Source organism: Buteo buteo, chromosome 10, assembly GCF_964188355.1.
Source record: "Buteo buteo chromosome 10, bButBut1.hap1.1, whole genome shotgun sequence".
In the NCBI taxonomy this organism is placed as follows: Eukaryota; Metazoa; Chordata; class Aves; order Accipitriformes; family Accipitridae; genus Buteo; species Buteo buteo.
The window spans coordinates 4,113,918-4,134,343 of NC_134180.1; the positions used below are offsets into that span (position 1 = coordinate 4,113,918).

Genomic DNA, 20,426 nt, shown 5'->3' on the forward strand with positions numbered 1-20,426 from the left:
CCTGCTGAAGGATGGTGTTTATATTGCTTCACTACATCCTGGCTCCACTCAGCCAAGAGCGGCATTTGGATGAAAAGCAAGAAAAAAAACCCCACCAGCCTGGCCCTTTGCAGAGGTCGGGAGTGCTGCTGGTCGCCCACGGGAGATGCAAGGGGGAGAGGTGTCTCCCATCCCAACCTGAGCTGTCCCACCCCGGGGGATGCTGACCTGCTCCCCGAAATCCTGCAGCAGCATCCCTCAGCTGTGGTGGTCACCTATACAAGCACTCCTTAACCGCTACCACGCTGGGATGGAGGTGCATGCGATTTTTTTTCCCCTATTTAGCTGGACCGAGGTGCTGGGACACCGTTGCGATTGGGGGGCGGCAAGCGGAGCATTTTCCTTCGCGTTGGTTAATGCCCAGGACATGACACCAATATTCTCCTTCTGTTTATGATTTGCTTTTTCTGGGAAGAGGGCCAACGGGAGAAAACCCATCAATCCCAGGCAACAAATATAGCCTGCCCAGAAAATGCAAAAGTCTGCGGTCTCATTTATTTCTCCGCAGAGTAAACAAGAGTGACACTGCTGTAAATGCGAACCGGAGCCAAACCCCAGGCCTGAGTCCCCTCTCCTGCACGATTCAAGCCCCGCCGAGGCGATGGGCAATACTCACGTGCTATGGCCGGGAGAGCTGGTCCGGCTTTCGGGGGATGCCGAACCGCGGATGCTCCTACCCGCGCTGCAAACCCAGCGGAGGGCTGCGAGTGCCGTGGCTTCGCTGGTGGCCTCGTGAGGCTCTGTCACCTCCCTGGCGGTGGCAGGTCTCCAGCCTGGCTGCCCGCAGGGGGAGGATGGGAGGTTAATCCAGTTACTTCAGATTATCGCGAGTTTTAAGAAGAAAAGCCCAGGGCTGCAGGGAGCGAGGCGACGGCAAAGGGGGCACGAGCGGGTGCGGGGAGCGGAGCCAGAGCCTTTTGCCCCGAGCGCAAACCACTGTTGATGCATCCCTGCTCCCAAACACGGGGATTTGGGGTGCCGAATTGCCCCTGGCGGTGCAGGGACCCTGGCACGAAAACCCTGGCAAACCCACCGGCGCCGTGCCGTATAGAGCAACACCCGCACGACACCCTCTGTGCACAAAACCACACGCGCCCGTCACCTCCGCCGCGTGCGGCGCCTGCTTCGCGACGCCCTCGCCGCCGGCAATAACGCGACCGGTACCTGTGACGTAGGATGCGCCTCGGCGCACCCCGAGCGTAGAACGTGCCCCCTGCATGTCGCACGCCCACCGTCACCCTCCGGAGGGGCCGACGGGGACCCCCTGGGCCAACCCCCGGCGGGGACAACAGCCGCAAGCGGCCGTCACCGCTCCAACAACCGCAGCCTCCGCCGGCACCCGACAACCACGTCTCTAGTCCTGTGCGGCGAGCGGGACGGTAACGCCGAGGGACGCGCCGGCAGCTCAGTCTCTCCTCCTCCGGCCGGAGGGCTGGGGGCTCGTCCTTCTCCCCCCGCCGCAGCCCCCGGTCCCTCTGCCTGGCGGCCGGCGGGATTTCGGGGCCGGGGCATCGCCTCTCCCGGGGGGGTTGGCCCCGGCCCTTCACACGCAGCCGCACTCCTTGGCCGAGAGCTCGTTGACGGTGTAGTAGCGGTTGTAGGCGTCCAGGAAGGAGACGTCGTCGTCGTAGGCCAGCGGCCGGCAGCAGGGTCGAGCCCGGACTTTTTCCTTCTTGATCTTCCTCCTGCTCCTCATGCTTTTCAGCGAGAGGTCGTAGCTCCGGACGGCCGCCTCGCAGGTGCCGCTGCAGTAGCGGAAAAGCACCGTCTCATCCGACTCGTAGCCCAGGCCCAGCTCGCTGACGCTCACCTCCAGCTCCTTCAGGGCGCAGGGTTTGTGGCGAGCGCGGGCGCGCTTCCTCCGGCTGCCCGTCCGGGGGAAGAGCGGCAGCTCGTGGCCCCCCGAGTTCATGGCCTGGCTGTAACGCTCCACCAGCGCCGAAATCAGCTGCCGGATCTCCCCCTCCGTGTAGCTCTCCAGCAAGCTGCTGTCTGCAAGAGAAGGGGAGGACGTCAGCGGCTGTCCCCAGGGGTGGTGGATGTTCCCTGGGGGGGGACGGGTGGCTGTCCCCCAGGATGGACATCCCCTGGGGAAGGTGGATGTCCTCCAGGATGGTGGTCCCCCGGGGCGGGTGGCTGTCCCCCCGGCTCCCTCTGTGCCCGGCGCCAATTGCAAAATTCATCCCCGCAGCCCGACAACGCGTGGCTGAACCGCAGCGTCTCCCAGAAGCCGCCTTTGAGGTGTGCGTGAGGTGCCCAAAGGCTTTAAAACCCAAAGCCCAAGGCCAGAGATCCCCGTGGCCTTGGGAGCCCCAGGGTGGGCACAGCCAAGCCACCCCCAGCCCGCGAGGGCAGAAAGGCGTCAGGGCAAAAAAACCCCAAACCCCTCCTTGCCCTTTCCCTCTTCTGCCCTATTTTCTTTTTTTCTCCCTACCAGCTCTCTCCCCTGCCTGGAGCTGTCCCAAACAGCCCCTTCCACTGCACAACATCAAGTGCATGCTTAAAAGTCAACTATTTAGGGGAGAAAAAACCCAACCCACAATTAACTCCTGCCAAGCTCATGGGTTCCAGATGCTGCGGCTGGGGAATGGGGCAGCCATGCTTCTCCGGCATGGCAGGATGCTTGGCACAGCAGTTGGGATATCGAAAGGAAGAAGCGCCTGCAAAGAGCATCCCGGCAGGAATTAAAGATGCCAGTGCTGCTCCTTGGTGGCATCACCCCAATGTGCAAAAAAAAAAAAAAGTAGAAAAACCATCTGATCCCAACCAAGAGATGATGCTGCAGAAAAGACGTGATGGGATTGAGGAGAAACACCAAAAAATTTAATATTTGCACTGTTTCCCTATGGCCTGGGTGGAAGGGCTGCACCCCAAGACCCCTAGGTCAGCAGCCAACATGCAAACTTGTCCCCAACCACCACTGGCAATTTTGTCCTAATCCTAAAGCCAGCGTTAGTCCAGCTCACTGCTGGGGGAGGCACAGGAAAAGCAGAGGAAAGTGTAATTTGACAACTTGTCATCGATTTCAAAATTTCAACCCAAAAAGAAGTTCTTCTGGTTTGGAATCAAAACAAACATGCTGGAGATTTTCAGCACGCTGCCAGCGTGAAGGGGCGAGCGGTGCTGCGGGGGAAGCCGCTGCCTCCCCGCGGAGTGGAGCCGTTCCCCCTCGTTTTCAGCTCCTGTTTGACATTTTGCGTTTGTAAAAATAGTGCAGAAATAAAAAAAAAAATAAATTAAAAAAGCACATTTGGAGCTAAAAAAGCAGCTTCTTCGCATTAGGATGAGCTGTTTGCATTCAGTTTCCCTAGGTGGAGAGCTGACGTGCTTGCACCAAGGTTTGGTGCCCAGCGGCTGCGTTTTTGTAGGATCCTTCACTCGCCGCCCCGAGCCCTCCCCGCTGTACCCCAGGCTCCTCTTTGACCGCTCATAAAGGGGATGCACAGAAGCGAGAGATGGCGGCGGAGAAAAGCAAACAGGGAATAAACCCGCCGGGCTTTGCTTTGCGAGGCGAAAGCGTGCCCCGCTGGGGTTTTGGGGCCGGATCCTGCAGGCGCGGGAGCGATGGTGGCCCTGGGGCAGAAGTGCAGCAGCTTACACTGGGTGAGCAGCGAGCTGTGGCGTTGCAGGGCCCGTGGGGATCTCCGCGGAGCCGCCGGCAGCGAGGAGGAGGAGAAGGAGGAGGAGGAGGAGGATGCCCGTGAGGAAGACGGCGAGGAAGGCAAGGGGCTGTATTTCCGGCTTCCGTTGAACATGTCTCTACAAACTAAAATGGATAACATGGAACTGAGGAGCATCGATGCAATGGCTGCAAACTTCCATACCTTCATCTTAGAGCAAGTCAGAACATTGAAACTCTGCAAAACAGGCAAAACAAATATCCTTATTACGCGGCCTTCGCCCGTGGCCCCCTCTTCCCTCCCCCCATCCCCATGGCTCGGGCTGGTGGACCATCTCCCGCGGGACCACCAGCATCCCCTTGGCTCCATCTCGTCCCCTCCACCCTCCCGAGACTGGTCCAGCGTTGCGATAGGGAAACTGAGGCACAGAGATATGGCGCAGCCCAGGGCTGCGCTGCAAAGGGGAATCGGCCACGGTGGGTGAGGGCGGCTCGGAGCTGGTGGTGGCAATGGGGACAAGTCGATGTCCTCGCCCCATCCATCCCCAACAGCACGCAGCCTGGCCTGGCAGGTGGATATCCACCTCCCCTCGCTCCAGCCAGGTTTCCTTGCACCGGGGGCCGATATCACAGTGGGCAGCTGTGAGTAAGGGATGGGCAAACTTATGCCATGCCGGTCTGTGACACCTCTTCGCCCGGCACATCCCCTTTGGGATGTGGCGAGCAGCGGAATGAGCTCCTGTCTCCATCGTCCTCCCCGCTCCCTCCCCGAGCCCCGGTGTGGTTTGATGTCCCCGTCCTTCGGCGAGGTGCGTGGAGCGCCGCGAGTCCGCTCCTGCCATCCTCTCACCCGGATGCTCGACTGGAGCCCAAATCCCTCCCCCGCCGGCGCACCGACACGGCAGCTCCATCAAACCCAGCCAAAATCATGAAAAACTCAGGAAAAATGAACGGGGCGGCTGGACTGTCCTGGCGCAGCTGGAAGGCTTGTGGTGGGACGGGGCACCTCGGCCACGCGGATCACCCGGAGTTGCAGCCCAGCATAAACCCCCCCGCTGGCATTTCCCTCACAGGTGAGCCAGGCCCTTACCTTAACGCCATTCAATTTTCTCCATCCAAAGCAGATTGGATCTGGTGGGATTTTACAACTGAACCTGCAGCCAGGCAGGGCAGCAGGGAATCGGGTCCGTGCTCCCGTCAATGGGCTGGCAGCCATTAAATCCCCATCAAAGACAGGCTCTGGAAAGCGGCACGGACTTGCAGCTGCCTCCTGGCCCCTTTTTTTATTTCAGCTCCTTGCAAACTCCAAACATTTCTCCTTTTTAAATAAATTTTCCACCAGGGAAAAAAAAGAGAGAAGGAAAAAAAAAAACCCCATAACCCCAGTTTAGCAATATTTGCCAAATAGAATTTACCAGGGGAAAAAAATGTTTATTTTAAAATGGAATTTGACAGGTTTGCTTTTACTGTTATTGTAGAAAACAACAAGAAGGGCTGTGAACGCTGCCTCATCGCCAGCAACCCTTTATTTTACGGGATGCAGATAATTGCACATTAACTAACAGTAATTATATGCCCCGTAGGTTACAAGATAATTGTAGAAACCAGCCAGAGTCTAAATATTTTCAACTGGGCTATAAACAATGCCAAGCTAGAAAAAGAATAGTTTTGCCATATAAGGAGGTAAGATCATGAAATCCCGCCGGGGTACAAAGCGGCGGAGCTGGCTGAGACACCGCGCCGATAAGCACCGGCAGCAAAACGTGCGTCGGGTCGAGAGTTTGCAGCCGGCTGGTGGGGAGCGTTGGGAGCACTGGGAGGGGGACGGTGCCGTCCTCATCTGCTGCCACTTCTCCTCCTGCGGAGCCAAGGTCGAGCCGGTTTCCTCGTCCCGCAGGCATGGGGAGGGTGATGGAGGCCGCTGGGTGTGTTTGCATCTACTTTCGTCACCATAATTAGGTGCCTTAAATTCAGATTTCTCCTCTGAGATAAAAGCAGGAGCAGGGAACAGCCACCGAAAATGCTCATTGGCATCAAACAGTTCCCGGCAAGGCAGCAGGGATAGGTGCTAAGTGGTGAAGGACCGAGGAAATTGCAGTTTGTTCTCGGACAGCTTGCAAAATTTGGGGAATGATGGGCTCGTGAAGAAATAGCAGCTTCGGGTGAAGCAGAGGGCACAGGTTTTGGAGGTGGGGAAGGGACCCCGCTTGCGGTGACGTGTTGGATGGCAGCGGTTGGTTGTCCGGGAGGAGGAAAAGCAGCTTTCGGCAGCTGATGTTCGGGCATTTTGGGAGGTGAATTCCATGGTGGACAACCAGCAATGGGATCACACAGGACCTAGAGCTCAACCTTCATCGTCACCTCCAGAGCTGTTCCCGGGGGGCTCAGCCCCCTTCACCCTGCGCCAGGGAGGAAAGGGCTGCGATGGAGCAAGGCTGCGACACTTGATCCGTCCACCTGAGGAAGGGCCTCTGGCTTACTGCAAGCCCATAAAATTTTAGGAGAGCGGTTTCAGCCTTGCTGCACGTCCCGTAAAAAAAGCCTCCTATTTCGGCAGCCAGTAATTTTGGCCCCCACCCGCTCACCGGTGACCTTTCAAAAGACTAAACCCCTAGTTCCAATGTGCAAAACAATAAAAAAAAAAAAGAAAAAAATTCTGGGCTTTGCCTTCAGTTTCTCTTGCTCTAAAAAGCCACAGACCACATGTGCCAACCTGTGGGGAAAGCTGAAGTTCAGGCTGAGGGAAAAGGAAAAACACACACACGCACACGCACACAGGAGTGACAGCCGTGACTCACCCAGGACGATGTTCGAGCTGCACCCTCCCATATTTCTGGTTTCTACGTATTTTAAACCCACTCTGAGCAACAATAAATAATCACAAGGGGTCTGACATGTGCTCGCTTGGACCCGCCGCTGCAGGCATCGCTGCGGGGCTCTCCTGCCACTCTGGACACATTGGGTACAGCCCCACTGGCTCAGCCCCATCCTGCATCCCTCATCCCCAAAACCTCCCCAGGTGCAGACCTGTAGCCAAAGGTGCCCGTGCCCCGGGACGTGCCATGCACCCTGAGCTGCCCAGAGGCAGCGGTTTGCGCATGAGCGTGCAAAACATTTGTGAGGAGCTGAAATGGGTGAAGCTGGCAGCCGGTGAGACTCAGCGACAGCTCTGGCCATGCTGATCGATGCCGGGCTCCCATGGGGAAGAGGACCCGGGGGCCAAACCTTCACATCTCGAGTGTTTGCTGGCAATGCCAGGCTGCTGTGAAAAAGTTGCCTATGGCTATTGCTTAGTATCTGGTGGGGCAAGTGTTCATAGAATCATAGACTTACAGAATGGTTTGGGTGGGAAGGGACCTTTCAAGGTCACCTAGTCCAACTCCCCTGCCACGAGCAGGGACATCTTCAACTAGAGCAGGTTGCTCAGAGTCACATCCAACCTGACCTCGAATGTTTCCAGGGATGGGGCATCCACCACCTCTCTGGGCAACCTGTGCCCGTGTTTCTCCATCCTCATCGTAAAACATTTTTTCCTCATATCTAGTCTGAGTGTTGATGAGTCCAAGTCTTGCTCCCGCTGGCACAGCAAGGCTCCAGCAAGGAAACACCAGGGTCTTCCCAGCCTGGACCGTGCAGTGCTGGGCACGGCCGCTGCTGAGTCTTGCTGCTGCTGCTTGTTGCTCCGGTCTCATTGCAGCTACTCCACAACGCAAAGGTGCAGCCACCTCCCTGTGTCATCAGCTCCAGGCTCGGCACGGCAGGATGGATATCCCATGTTCCCAGGGCCAGGAGGCAGCCCTGCCACTCAGGGTACCCCAGCTGGCACCCAGACCTGGAAAGTTGCCCATTAAATCCACACTGGTGGGTCGTCCCTCTTGCTCAAAGCAATTTTGGACAAAGTGTATTGCATGGGTGGGCACCCTGCTCGGCTTTTACCGTGCGTCTCTGGGAGCCAAAACCCATCGAGGCATCGCAGCTTTACGAGTCATCCTCTGCCACAGGCTGTACCTGTGCATTTACTCCAGCCCCAAAATACACCCACTGAAGCCACGCCACCCATGATCCATCGGTCTGTGTCCGTGGTGTGCTGTCAGGGGGCTTTTCGGTCGAGTCCTGGCAGGGTTTGGGTGCTTGCAACAGCGTTACATCCCGGGTAGGGACCCAGGGATCCTCCCCAGCTTGATGAAAGGCCAAAGTTTGTGCTCAGCTTTTCTTCTGGAGAACAGCCCGAAAGCTCCCTATTTTCCTGCATTCTCCTGATAATCCATTAATGCGATCACAACTGTCTAGCCGCACTGTGCCTGCTGCCAAGACGGGAAACTCAATCCCACAGAAGACCCTTCCCTGCCGGACAGCCCCCAAACCAGCCTCGTTTCACAGGAGCCCAGCACTAAAACCACTCTGGCATGAAGCCTTTGCTCCCGCAGCCTTTTCTGCTGTCACCTGCCCCGCTCTCATCCCCACTGCAGCCAGCTCCTGTCCGGGCTCGCTGCTTTCCAGGCAGAGGAGAAACCGCTCCGTGTCCTGAAGAATTGGAAATCTTAAGGAAAAACAACAAATAGCAGCACAGCCAACTCCCATTGCTTAGTCTGGAGGGAGCAAGTTGATTATCTTGGCTCCCCCCACCGCTGCAGATCCTCCCAAAAACCCTCCATGAGCTCCTCGTGCCTCTCATCTTTCTTTTCAAAGGGGATCCAACAAATCCACCCCACGGCCCTAAGTAAACTTTTCCAAGGCTTGATTACCCTCGCTGTTCAGCAAAAAAAAAAAAGTCAAATCAATTGACTCTCATTTCTAGTTGGAGTTTTCTTTGCTTCAGCTCCCGAGTGTCGATGTTTCCGCTGCCTTTTCCTACTAAATCAAAAAGCAGCAACCCCTTCCCTGCAGATGTGTTACCTTTGCTCACAAAAACAGAACATTATGGGCTTCTCGGACTTCCCTCGCTTTTCATGGTCTCAGTTTTTCTCATAGCTCTTTTTTTTCTAACCCATTTCCAATTTTTCAAGCAGACTGAGGATTTGTTTCCAATATCCGCTGACTCATTAAAGCCTCAGCTCCTGGAGTCACGAGATGAAGGAGGAAAAGCAGAGTTTTATTTTTTTTTACCCTAAATCCTCCTTGCTGCAGGGGGAAAGAGGAGACGCAAAAACTTTCAGTCCTCACGCTTCAAAGCCCAGAATGCAGAGAACCCAAAAGACATTATATTATAAGTGTGTCATAAATTTTCAGTCGATTCATGCTTCCGGGCATTGACTCATTATTTTCAAGCGCTCGGCCTCAGCCACGCCGCAAGAATGGATGAGGCCACGGAGTGGCCGAGGTTTTTTTGGCAACACAAACCACTTGGAAAGACGAAGGCCTTGATGGGACATCAGAGAGAGCTTCCACCTGCCACACACTGTTTATTTTAGTGCCTTACATGGGAGCCAAGCTGCTTTGAAATCCTGGCTCCTCATGACTCACCCCGCAGGAATTAAACAATTTCCATCCAGGCTCACCGTGAAGCAGCTCCAGGGGCTGCTGAAAAGCGGCTCCTCCAGCAGCAGTCTCCGGCTCAACGCCTGGTCCTGCTCGGAGGACGGTCGGCCGGTCCCGGAGGGGATGGGGGTGGCAGAGAGACCACCTGGGCAGACTTTCCGCCAAACTTATCGCAAGCTCCTGACATGCTTTTTGGGGAATTGAACCCCCCAAAAGAGCATCGGGGTGTCTGACACCCCTGACCAGGGCGGATGCTGCACTGAGAGTACCAGAGCCTGCAGCGGGATGGCCAATGCCCCAGGGTCAAACCAGCCTCCAAAATGGCAAAATTGGCCCCAAAACGGGGAGCGTTGAAAGGAAAAAAGCCCCAAACTCTGATCTGAGTTGAACTGTTGGATTTTCCTGCTCGTTTGACAGTAAGTGGGTGCATAAAGGAGGGGAAGGAGGACAATGTCCCCATCTCCAGCTCTGCTCCGGGGACATGGAGTGCCACCACCTCAGTGCAGACATCCCCTTGGCTGGGGACATGGGGCAGCAGCACCCACGTCCTTGCCAGCAGCTCTCTCACCCCGGCACAGCCTGATGCTTTGAATGCCAAAAGTGACGATGGCCGTGGCGCATCCCACAGGCCCGCAGCGTTGGCTCATCCCTGCACCGCCTTCCTCCCCTCCCCAGCTCTCCCCGCTCCCCCGTAAGCAAAACCAGAGCCGAGCGCGGGACAGATGGTTCTGCTTTGCCTAAGTGAAAACCAGCCCAACGCGAGAAACTCCAAAGCTCTTCCCGCAGCCCCAGCTTCCCCCAGTCCCCCCCCCCCCCCCAAAAAAAAAGAGCCGACCAAAAACAAGCCAGACCCTCATCCCTGGGCTCCCTGCCGCAGCCCAGCTCCTCTGGGAAAACCTTTTGGGGCGACCGCCAAAGCTCCTCCTGGCTGCAGCCGCTCGGCTCCGGTGAGGAAACGGCAGCGGCGGAGCTGGTCCCGGACCCACGGGATGGCGGAGGGGGAGAAGGGGCCACGGCTGGGCGGGGGGAGCATCAGCGTTCCCGGCAGCGCGGGGAGCCCCTTGGCTGAACACGCCAACCATCGGCAAGCTGCACCGTTCCCACGCTGACATGACATTTACATTCAGGCTGAATTACGGCGGGTTTGGTTTACATCCCTCCACGCAGCTGGGTAAAAAAAAAAACCAAAACAACAAAAAACCCCACAACCCCATCATCACAATAAAAATAATAAGAAAAATAAGTCCTCACCAAGCCCATGCGACACAGCTGAAGGATTTGCTAGGGGCACGTGCGCCCTGTGGTGCCGCAGGCGATGCCAGGGGATGATGGCCACGCTGTGCTCCAGGTCGTGGCTGGAGAAGGAAGATTTCACAGCTTTGCCACAGCTGGGATGCTGCGTCTCAACGCGAGCAGCAAGGTTGGGGCACAGCTTTCCAGCCCTGCTGAGCTCAGCCAGGGTAGTTGCCATCAGATGGAGCAGCCCCGCTCTTGGCCCCATCCATATTCCCACCATTTCCCTCATTTCGGATTTCAGGGAGCCAAACCAGCTCAGAGGCAGCCAGGCTGAGCACCGGAGATGGCACCAGGAGGTGGCAGGAATTTGAGGTACATTAACTCATCCGAGCCATACACGCATCCTGCACCCCTCGGCACCTCCGGCGATGTGCCTCACCGAAGGGCATCATCTTCTCCCCACGGGCCGTAGAGCTGGGAACGAGCAAGCACAGGACCCCCTGCAGACCCCACGGCATGGCCAGAGCCCCACGCCAAGGAGGAGATGCCCTGTCCCGTGTCCCTGAGCTGGAGGAGCCGATGGCACCGATGGGAACTGAGCAAATTCTGCCAGCGAGGGGGTTTGGCAGCTCTTCCAGGAGGGGATGGAGCACAGGGGAGAAAAATCCCAAATTGTGCCACAGCCAAGGGGCACCTTGAAGAGCTGTCCCTGCATGGCAGGGGACAGCATCCTGCTGCCCCAAGCCACGCTGGCTTGGACGGGCAGGAGAAGCCAAACTCACTGGGATGGAAAACCCAGAGCCAGTGCCCTGCGCAGCACCTGGCACCGCTCCGGTGCCCCCAGCCCAAAAACCCCAGGGCCACGACCCACTCATCTCCCCTGCCCACCTCCCGGAGCACAGCCAGCCCCACTCAGACCCATTTTGGGGCTCTACTCCTCCAAGGAGTCCTTGCGAGCCAGATGCCGGGATGATGCCGACCAGTCTCACCATCTCCCGTCCCTCCCGTGGGATTTCTGCTCTCACCGTCCGGCGTGCGCTCCGACACGGCGTGGGGCTGCGGGGAGGCGGGCGGCCCCGCGGGACACATCCACGCCGTGGGAGGCAGCGCAAGCCCCTTTGATTCCTTCCCTGGAGGTCCCACGCGAGCTTTCATGTCATTAATTAACAGGGGATACAGCGGGCGCGTGGCGGGGAGGAATCCCGCTGCAGACGCGGACCCGAGCGCAGCAGCATGGTGATTTCTGCCGCGGTGTCCCGCTGGGTCCCCTCGTTGGGACCGGTTTAGCCCTGGCTGGGCTTAGCTGATCCCTGCGTGGGCAAATAAAGATGCTGCTTTCTCTCCAGCCTTGGCTGCCCTCATCTCCCACCCTGCCGCTCCCGTCCTTGCTGTTCTCTCTGTCGCTCGCCGGGGCACGACGGAGGCAGAAACGCAGCTGCAATATAAATCAGCATTAAAAAAAAAAAAAAAAAGCGGTTTAAATGCAGCACGACTCACTGCAGTGTTCACCCTGCCCGGCCAGCACAGGGACACCCGGGTGATGCCTGCACAGAGGTCTGGGGGCACCCAGCCAAGACCTCCACCCCCAACATCCCTCATACGCCAGTTCTGCAAAAAAAAATCATTGAAAACATCACATTTTGGGGATCTCTGTTCTTCTTCCTAGCGACAGCGTTTCTAAATCCTAGCTGGTTGGACATGGGCGGTGTGGTCCCCAGTTTGTGGGTTCCAGCACGTGCTGGGCCCCAGCCCGGCGGCTGCAGGTCCCTACTGACCCTGACAAGGTGTAACTGCTTCGTCAAGGTCAGCAAGGCTACAGCAACCCAAAAACCTTTATAAGCTGATTCAGTCAGGTCTAAGCAGCAGCAAGAGCCACCCTTTATGATAAGAGATGAGTAATTAGAGACAAAATTATGATAAATGCTTCAGGATGGTATTGCTTGGCACGTCAGCTGGAGCAGAGAGTGTCGCTTGTGGCATGACGCGAAATAACGCTGTAGTGGGAAACAAGGTGGGAATAAAAACTGCAAAAAACCCCCATTGATGCAGCCAAATCCCATTTGCTGATGGGCAGAGAAAATAAAAACATATTGTTTGAAATCCCACTAAACCTAGGACAGTTTCTGTAACCCTGCAGGAAATCAGGGATAACTCCAGCCAAAAAAAAAAAAAAAAAAGCACAAGCAAGACCCCCCGCAGTGCTGGGCACCCATGGGTGCTGGTGTGCCAGCAAGCAGCAGTCTTATGCACTGCCTGACACTGTTTCTCCAGCCCCAAATTTCTCCCTCATGCTGAAACCTGAAGTTTGAACGTAAATTTTTTTTTTTTTGGAGTGACAAACCACCCCCCCCCATGCACTAAATAACCGCACGATGCCAAAAAGGGGCGGTTTGTCGGAGGAAACTAATTACTGTGGCTTGTTTGAACAATCCCAGTGCCTCAGGAAATAGGGTTAAAAGCTTAAATTTTGGCAGTGAGATGGAGCCCAGGCCCCAGATGTGCTTTCCTCTGGGCCGGTTTCGACACCGCTGGTATCTGTGAGCTGCCACGGGTGTGCTGGGGGCAAAATCTCCTTTTCCCAAGAAAGGAAAAGCCCTTGGTGGGATCCAGGAGGGAAAAACATGACGGAGGCAGGAGGGTAAGAGGGCTGCCATAAAAGCATCGCCTCCTCCCACGCAGCAGCTTTGGCTGCTTTCACCTTCCCTGTTTTGTAGGGTTTTCCTTCTTTGTGGATTTGGCTGGTGTCGTGGCACACTCTGGCTCCCCCAAATCCCCGGGGGGTTGGGCACCGTGCTGCAGTGTGCCTCAGTTTCCCCTTTGCAAAAATGTCCTGGGAGCATGATGGCCCTTGAAGGACTCCGTGTATTAACTCCCCATTTTTCCAAGGCGCCCGTGGGAGCAGAGTGGCCACCTCTGGCTTTTCCATGTGTCTCCGGTGAGCTGGCATTGTCCCTTCAGCTCCCACCTTAATAATTCCCATTCTCATCCCCAGAGAAACAGATCCTGCCCTATCCCAGCATCCCTGCAAGCAGGACAGACTGAGCCAGAAACAAGCCATGCCGGGGGCAGGATGGGGGAGTTACAGCCCCCAGGTGCCCCACGAGGGATGAGCACCCATCTGCATCCCTGAACAGCACCCATCCGCATTCCTCAACAGCAACCAGACCAAGAAGCACTGGTGATGCCGATGCCGCCTCCAGCCTGGCAATGGGAAATCCCCTGTATCTTCACTCCTTTTTTCCCCTCTATATATTTAATTTCTTTTTGCACAGAAGGAGCTGGCTTGTCAAGGCGCCCGCCGGGGATTACAGCGCTTTGCTGAGGGCAGAGAGACCCGAGAGAGGTTTGCAAATCCAATTTGCACTAAACCCTTCCAGTGGGTTTTGGACGGTGCACAGACTAATATCCCATTAGCATTTACTGTCCGACTCCAGCAGCAACTGCCGACATATTGAACCACTTAGTGCTGCTCCAGAGTGAACAAATGAGAAATTCCTCCTGAGACAGAAACAGCAGTGGACTGGGAATGGAGATTTTTGGGTGGTGGAAGTTCAAAACTGGGAGATGCTTGGGATAAAGAGGGCTGGATATGATGGGAATAGCTGGAGGATCCCCAAAAGGCAGCAGGTCAGAGTCACCTGGGCCTTTGCATGCAGAGATGCCGATACAGTGGTGCAGCATCATGCTGATGCAGACAGACAAGTCCCTGGAGCTTTCCTGTCGCTGTGGGGAAAACCTGCTTGGGATGCCCTCAGGGACCAGAGGCTTTCGGCATGGAAGAGCCACGCAGCTCCCGAACAAGCAAAGTTTTGCCCTCTGAGCCCTCTGATCACACCCAAGCGATCCCAGGACATCGGTGTGGAAGAACTACAGAGGCATTGCCGGCATTGCCCTTCCCACCCATCTCCTGCAACTCCAGATTGGATCGAATCGAGCTTGTGGATAAGAGATCGGGATCGGTTTTCCTGCCCCAGCCGACAGCGTGGTGTGCTCTGCGCTGCCATAAAACATTCTTTGCAATCGAAGCGCGGCCGTTCAAACCCTGCCCGTGCTCCTGTGGAGAAGCCGGCACCGTCAGCAAGGTGAGGGCAGGACTGCGAGGCGATGGGGGCAGGAACAATCTGCCCCTTTTCTGCCAATTTTCCACCCTTCCCAGCCCAGAGGTTGCAGCGGGACCCGCTGGCGCTGCTCAGAGCAACAGGAAATTAAAGAAAGAGCTGCTGGAAGATAACGGCGCGGCTGGAGGAAGAGCTCCGGCGAGAAGATGGGATTGCTGCGCATCTCCTCTCCTGCTGCCTGCGGGAGCGGAGCCGGCAGGCACAGCCAAGCCCAACACCCCGCCGTCATCCCCGTCCTGGCTGGGAGCCCTGGGCCGGCGTGCCGATGCCACCTCTCCTCCACAGCCCATCCCACCACAGCTCCTGTGCCGGTGTTTGGGGATGGAAAAGATAATTGTCCTCAGATCTGCTCCCGGAGATAGGAGGAGGGCCAGATCCCCCTCTCCTCCCCGTCAGTCCTCTGCCAGGGAGATCCTACCGCAAGTGATGCTTTGCCAGGGCACAGCTGGCCATCACCATCCCTTCATGCCTATGCATCCCTCCTCCATCCATGCTCAGAGGGCTCGTGCCACCCAAATCCTGGCTGGGTCCTTTCAGCCTCTCCCAAGCACCCTTGGGCACTAAAGAGGCGTGTGTGTGTCCCCGGTTTGGGGAAGCGAGGTGATGCCGCCGGCACCCAGCCCAGCTCGGCTCGGCAGAGCATCGCTGCCAGCGGCCGCCTCCCTGCGTCCTCCTGCCACGTGCGGCGGCTCCGCCGCTGGCACCGTCCCTCCCAGACAGCTCCGTGGAGCTGCTAAGCCTCAAAAATGTGCTCTTAATAAGCCAGCACCACTTAACGAAGACAGCAGCTGCCCTATTAAATCAGAGGCGAGCCTTTCCTCGGCGACACCCCAGAGGGACAGGACTGGTGTCCCTGGGTGGGATGCAGCACCTGCTCGAGGGGATGAAGATGTTTTAGTTGGTACCCAAGGTTTTCACTGGCTTTGGTCCCCCATGTTGCACAAGGGCACAGCATCCCTGCCTGTCGTGGGGAAGGCAGCAGAGAGGGAGAACCCCAGGGAAAAAACAAAAGGCCACTCCAGCACCTTTCTGGGAGCATCCCCTACCCGTACCTCCCGGCACAGCTCTGCCGGCTGCAGCCCAGAGCTGCTTGGGGATGACAACCACTGGGATGAACCCCACAAGGATTTGGGATTTTGGTTTGCAGCCCTGTGGTCAGTGGCACAAGGAGGAGCTGACCCTGCTCTGCTCTGGGAGCGCAGCACGAGGCTGCCCGGGGCAGCAGGACTGGGAGCTCTGCCCCATTTTACGGAGCCAAGAGGTCTTTAGCCACCAGCCGCCTTCACCCCAGTCCAACAGCCCCAGTCTTTTATAGGGGAGGGTCAGGGAGCAACAACAGCCGGCAATAAATACACCTCGTGCTCCCAGCCAGCTCCATCAGACCACAGCCAAAACCAACATTATTAAAAGCAAAAAGCCACCACAAGCCATGCAGAAGCCCGTGGCCTGGTCAGTGATGCGAGCGCTTAGCGCTTTTGCAAACAGCTCTGCCATCATAAGCGAGACCCAGAGACAGCAACGACAGGGCAAAAGTGGTTCTCAACCCAGGACTCGCCCAAAATGTGTTTGTCGATGCCTGGATGCCCCTGGAGCTGCCATGGCCTGGAGACAGCAAGGGTAGTGGGCTGCCAGCCCTCTCCAGCCCCAATGATGGCTGTTTACTCTAGCCATCCCCAAAATCTTGGCCTATTTGCTTGCTTTACATAGGCTTCAAAAATCGGCATTCATTTGGTTCCTTCGAGGACATGTTTTTCTCCCTGGGAAGGACTAGCGGTGGGCTTACAACCACCTCCCTCCTCTGCTACGACCTGGAAAAAAGCAGGCCAAGATGAAATCGAGGGGGTCCCTAAAGCCCTGAGCCCCATTACAGCAAACTCCGCAAGCCCAGACCCTGCTCACGAATGATCTCCTTGCTCAGCACCGGTCATCACCCAGGAGACCTCACAGATGGGATTTATTGCCCTGCCCCAAGCACCACGTAGCCAGGTCCTTGCGCTGCAAAAAAGCTGCTGAAATAGAGAAAAATGCAACTTCTGCCATGGATTATTGCGGCCAGGGTGTGATGCTAAAGAAGGAACTTCCCCTCCTGGGACATCTCCTGCTGCGCCGGGGCTGTGCGGGGATGCCGGCTCCTCGGAGCGCTGCCTTCCCCCAGCAAGCGCCAGGCAGGGCTACCCTGCTTCCCTCCCGGCAGCCACCATCCACCCCCTTACACGCTCGGTTTGGACAAAGTTCAAAGGAAACCTTTTCTGCTGGGAAAAAAAAAAAAAAAAATGTGGTTCCATCAAAATCAAAACACTTCATGAAAACCAGCGTTGATGCGGCTGACATTGCTTATTAGGGGACTGACATGCTGGCGACGCGGCCTTTGAACAGCTGCGGAAGGAAATGCTTTTTTGTCATCGTTTGAGAACAACGCGGTGGCAAATAGATTGTTTCAATTTAGCTCTTTGGATGCTAAGTTACAAAGTGAGCCCGTTTTGGGTTTCGTGACGAAGAAGCGGTGGGAATGAAACTGTTTGTGGCATTTCCCTTCCCAGGGTGATCGCAGAGGGGGTTGCTTCGTTCCTATGCTCTCGGGATGCTCCTTCACACGAGAGCATCTCTGCACCATGCCCGGCACAAGCAAGAGGGAGCAAGTTTGGGTTTCTTTTCCTCTCCTCCAAGTTTAATGGAGAAAGACTACTCCAAACTGGCCAATTCCCAGAAGAAGCTGGGTTGGGTGGGATTTCTCCAGTCCAACCAGCTAACGGTAGAGCTGGAGCAGACGGCTCACCCTGGCTGAGGGATCGGTCCACCCCATGGCTGCATCGCTGCGGCAGCACTTCTGGGATGCCAAGTGATCCCTGGCACAGTGGGAATGGAAGGACCGGGTGGTACCCGGGTCCTCATCCGCTCCCTACACACACCGAGCCCTGGGAGCCACTGGAATGGGATCACATGCTGCTGCTCTGCTGGGCTTAGCAAGGGTCCTAGAAGTGGAATAGTGCACATGTGCTTTAGCTTAGAGCAGCAATGAAATTACCTGTGGCACCAGGGGGGAAAAAAACCCCACACCAGTAAAACACACACCCCAGTCCTGAGCTGCACTACTGCACCTCCTGCGACGGGCACCCACGCGGGGCCCCAGGACCTTCCCCTGCTCTCAGCATCTCCCTCTCCGCCGAGGCTCAGCCCCACTGGGTACCATGAGATGCTCTGTAGGCAGAGGCTGCCATCAACAGGCAGTTGTTGGCTCTTTGTGACCCCCCCCAAGCCCACCCCTGCGTAGGCATGGCGTGGCTCAGCATCTCACAGGATGGGGCTCTCCTGGGTAAGAAGCTGCCTGCCCTGTGTGCTGAATGCCACCGGACCAGGAGTGTGCACGGCATGCTGCGCTGGGGACAGCCAAGGTGACGCCTGCTCTGGCCACGCTGGGCTGTGTTTAGGGCCACACGAGAGGTACCTCGACCTCAAAAAGTGGGTATTGCAAAACTTACATCCTCCCTTGCAGTCCCCCAAAGGTGGAAATCAACCTCAAAAGCATGCCCTGGAGCCCCCGAGCCTGGTATGGTCACAGGAGAGCAGCCCAAGGGCAGCCCTAGGAGGGGCCTTTCACTGGGAGAGCAGGGAGATGGCCGAGTGGAGAGCTGTGATTCGCAACTGCACCGTGGGAGGGCACCCAGTGCAGCCGCAGCCAGGCCTGCTCCAGCACCCAGCACCACCCAGTCCTCCCTCAGCACAGGCACCCAGGGGTGCCCACCTCCCAGTAAGAAGGGACACCAGAGCAGTGCCAGCACCAGCATGTCCACCCCCCCCAGGCTGTATCACAGCGGACTGGACCAGCTCGTCTTATTTACAGGAGGCCTGGAAGGTGCTGGGTGCTCCCCTTGCCCTTGAAAATCCTGTGACCGTTGCAGCCCGGGAGGAGCCTGGCCCCGGTGCCGCATCCTGCTGCGAAGTAGCTGCAACCGCACACAGACTGATTGCAAAGCGGGAGGGACAGCCTGGCATCCCCCGGGACGCCTGCAGCCGGCATAGGGATGCACTGCACCTCCTCTGCTCCTTCCTCCAAGCAAGACACGAGCTGGACCAGGATTGAGCAAGCACTTTGAAATCCAGCGCTACTTAAAAACTTGAAATATAGAAACGTAGGAAAGTCTCATTTTCTCCCACCCAGCTCAGCCCTGGAGCTGCTGGGGATGGAGGCGGAGGACGAGCCCGCAGCCTGCCGCCGGCTGACGGGCAGCTCTGTGGTGACACCGAGGATGCTCACACCGGGGCACTGCCACAGCCCAGAGCAAATCTCAGGAGCAAGCGTCTCTAGCTCTGCTTTGCAACCAGAGTCAGCGCTGCTCTGCTTTGCAACCCAGAGTCAGTGCCGCTGCAGGTAGATTTGGGTCTGAACCAAAGGCCCTGTTAAAACCAGCAGCTAAAAAACCAAAACCAAGCGCTCAAGCCTCCTAAAATCTTGCCCAGAAACCCTCACTTCCCTGCTCGATGCTGCCCTGTACCATGCAGCATCTCGACCGCTTCTACCATTAAATCTAGGAGCACCCACAAATACGAGAGTCTGAATTTGGGCTCCACAGATGATCCTGGCTTCAGACCTGGGAGTTCAGCACACATCCAGGACTCGCACGCCGCTTCCGACAGCAGGCAGTCCTTTCTCCCGCTGCGATAAACCATGCCCTCGACCCAGCGCCTAATTGTGGATTGGCTCCCGAAGCAACGATGGGATTTAAATCAGTGCTGGCTACAAGCTACCATATATGTGCAATAAAGACATCCGAGGTCTAAGTTGTTTTTTTAAAGCCTTCGTACAGACCGCAGCAAGAGTGGGAAATTCCCTCCCTTGACGCCGGGGTGAAATTCGCCTCCCAGCCCCTGCAAAGCTCTGGATATGGTTACCACAGCTCGGCGGCGGCCGAAAGCTGGCGGCTGGAGCCGGGAGAAGGTGACGGGGTTGCAGATGCAGGCAGAGCCCGGTCGTAGATCCTTCCGTTTCTTAAAACTAATATTTAGACAGGACGCATTTCCCCCCCCCCCCCCCCCCACCTCCTGTGAATAAACTGCACCCTGAGCCGTCCCTCGCCGTGTTTGTGTTTCTGCGTGGCGGGACGGTCTCCAAGTATGAAGCAAACTCCTTCGGCAGCCGCAAAGGCCGCTCCGACACCGAGCGGGAGGTGGGCGGCGGGGGGCCAGATCCTGGCTCTCCCCCCCCCCCCCCCCCAATTCCTCCTCCTCCTCCTCGCATCCTCCGAGGAAGCCCAAAGGACCCGATTCTGCCCCGTTTGCGGGTTGGCAGCATCCGACCCTGCCGGGCTCGGATGGGACCGGGGAGAAATAAAAAGGGGCAAAACCCAGGGCCGGGCACCGTGGGACCGGGTTCCTTCCCCCCGGGGGAAAGAGGCTCCGCCGGGACCCCCGGAGCCGCTCCCCGGGTCCCGCACCGCCGGGTGAAGGGCAGGATCCGTCCCGGTTACGGGCAGGTGCCCGTGGCCGCTTCTCCCGGTGGAACCGGGGACCGGGACCGATCGCGGGGCTTACCTGGACGCCGGGCCGGTACTCAGGGCTCAGCGGCGACTCCGTGCCGGGGCCGGGACACGCGTGGGACCGGGGACCTCCATGGACGAGAGGCGGAGGAAAAGCTCGCTACGGCGTGGGTCCGCCTGGGCTGGGCTGGGCACGGCACGGCGCGGCTGGAGCACGGCACGGCTCGGCACGGCACGGAACGGCGGGGGGGGGGGGGGGGGGGGCTCGGCCACCGCCTCCTCCCCGCGGCGGGGGGCGGGTTTGGAGCCGGCCGGTTCCCCCGCCCCACCCGCGACCGCCTCCACCCGGTGCCGAGCCGGGCTGCGCTCCGGTGCCGGTGTCGGTCCCGCAGCCCAGGCGTGTCCGTGACACCCCCCCCCCCCCCCCCCCGGTGGAGGCACCGGTCGCTTCTCGCAGCGAAG

The 20,426-nt window shown here is 57.5% G+C and overlaps 1 protein-coding gene across 1 annotated transcript; it reads right to left on the minus strand.

The window, feature by feature from the left end:
- Positions 1–1,407: 1,407 nt before the first annotated feature.
- Positions 1,408–20,035, minus strand: NRTN (neurturin). Its single transcript, XM_075037481.1, has 3 exons — positions 20,020–20,035; positions 3,638–3,896; positions 1,408–2,031 (listed from the first exon to the last, which is right to left on the minus strand). Exons 2-3 carry the CDS (start codon positions 3,867–3,869, stop codon positions 1,583–1,585), a joined length of 681 nt encoding a protein of 226 aa, XP_074893582.1. The 5' UTR covers positions 3,870–3,896; positions 20,020–20,035; the 3' UTR covers positions 1,408–1,582.
- Positions 20,036–20,426: the final 391 nt, after the last annotated feature.

Excerpts from the sequence above, each read along its gene's own strand:
- NRTN (XM_075037481.1), bottom strand. The coding sequence starts at position 3,869 with ATGAAGGTATGGAAGTTTGCAGCCATTGCATCGATGCTCCTCAGTTCC. Across the intron at positions 2,032-3,637 it reads CAGCTCGCTGCTCACCCAGT|ACAGCAGCTTGCTGGAGAGC; the intron begins GTAAGCTGCTGC and ends CTTCTCTTGCAG.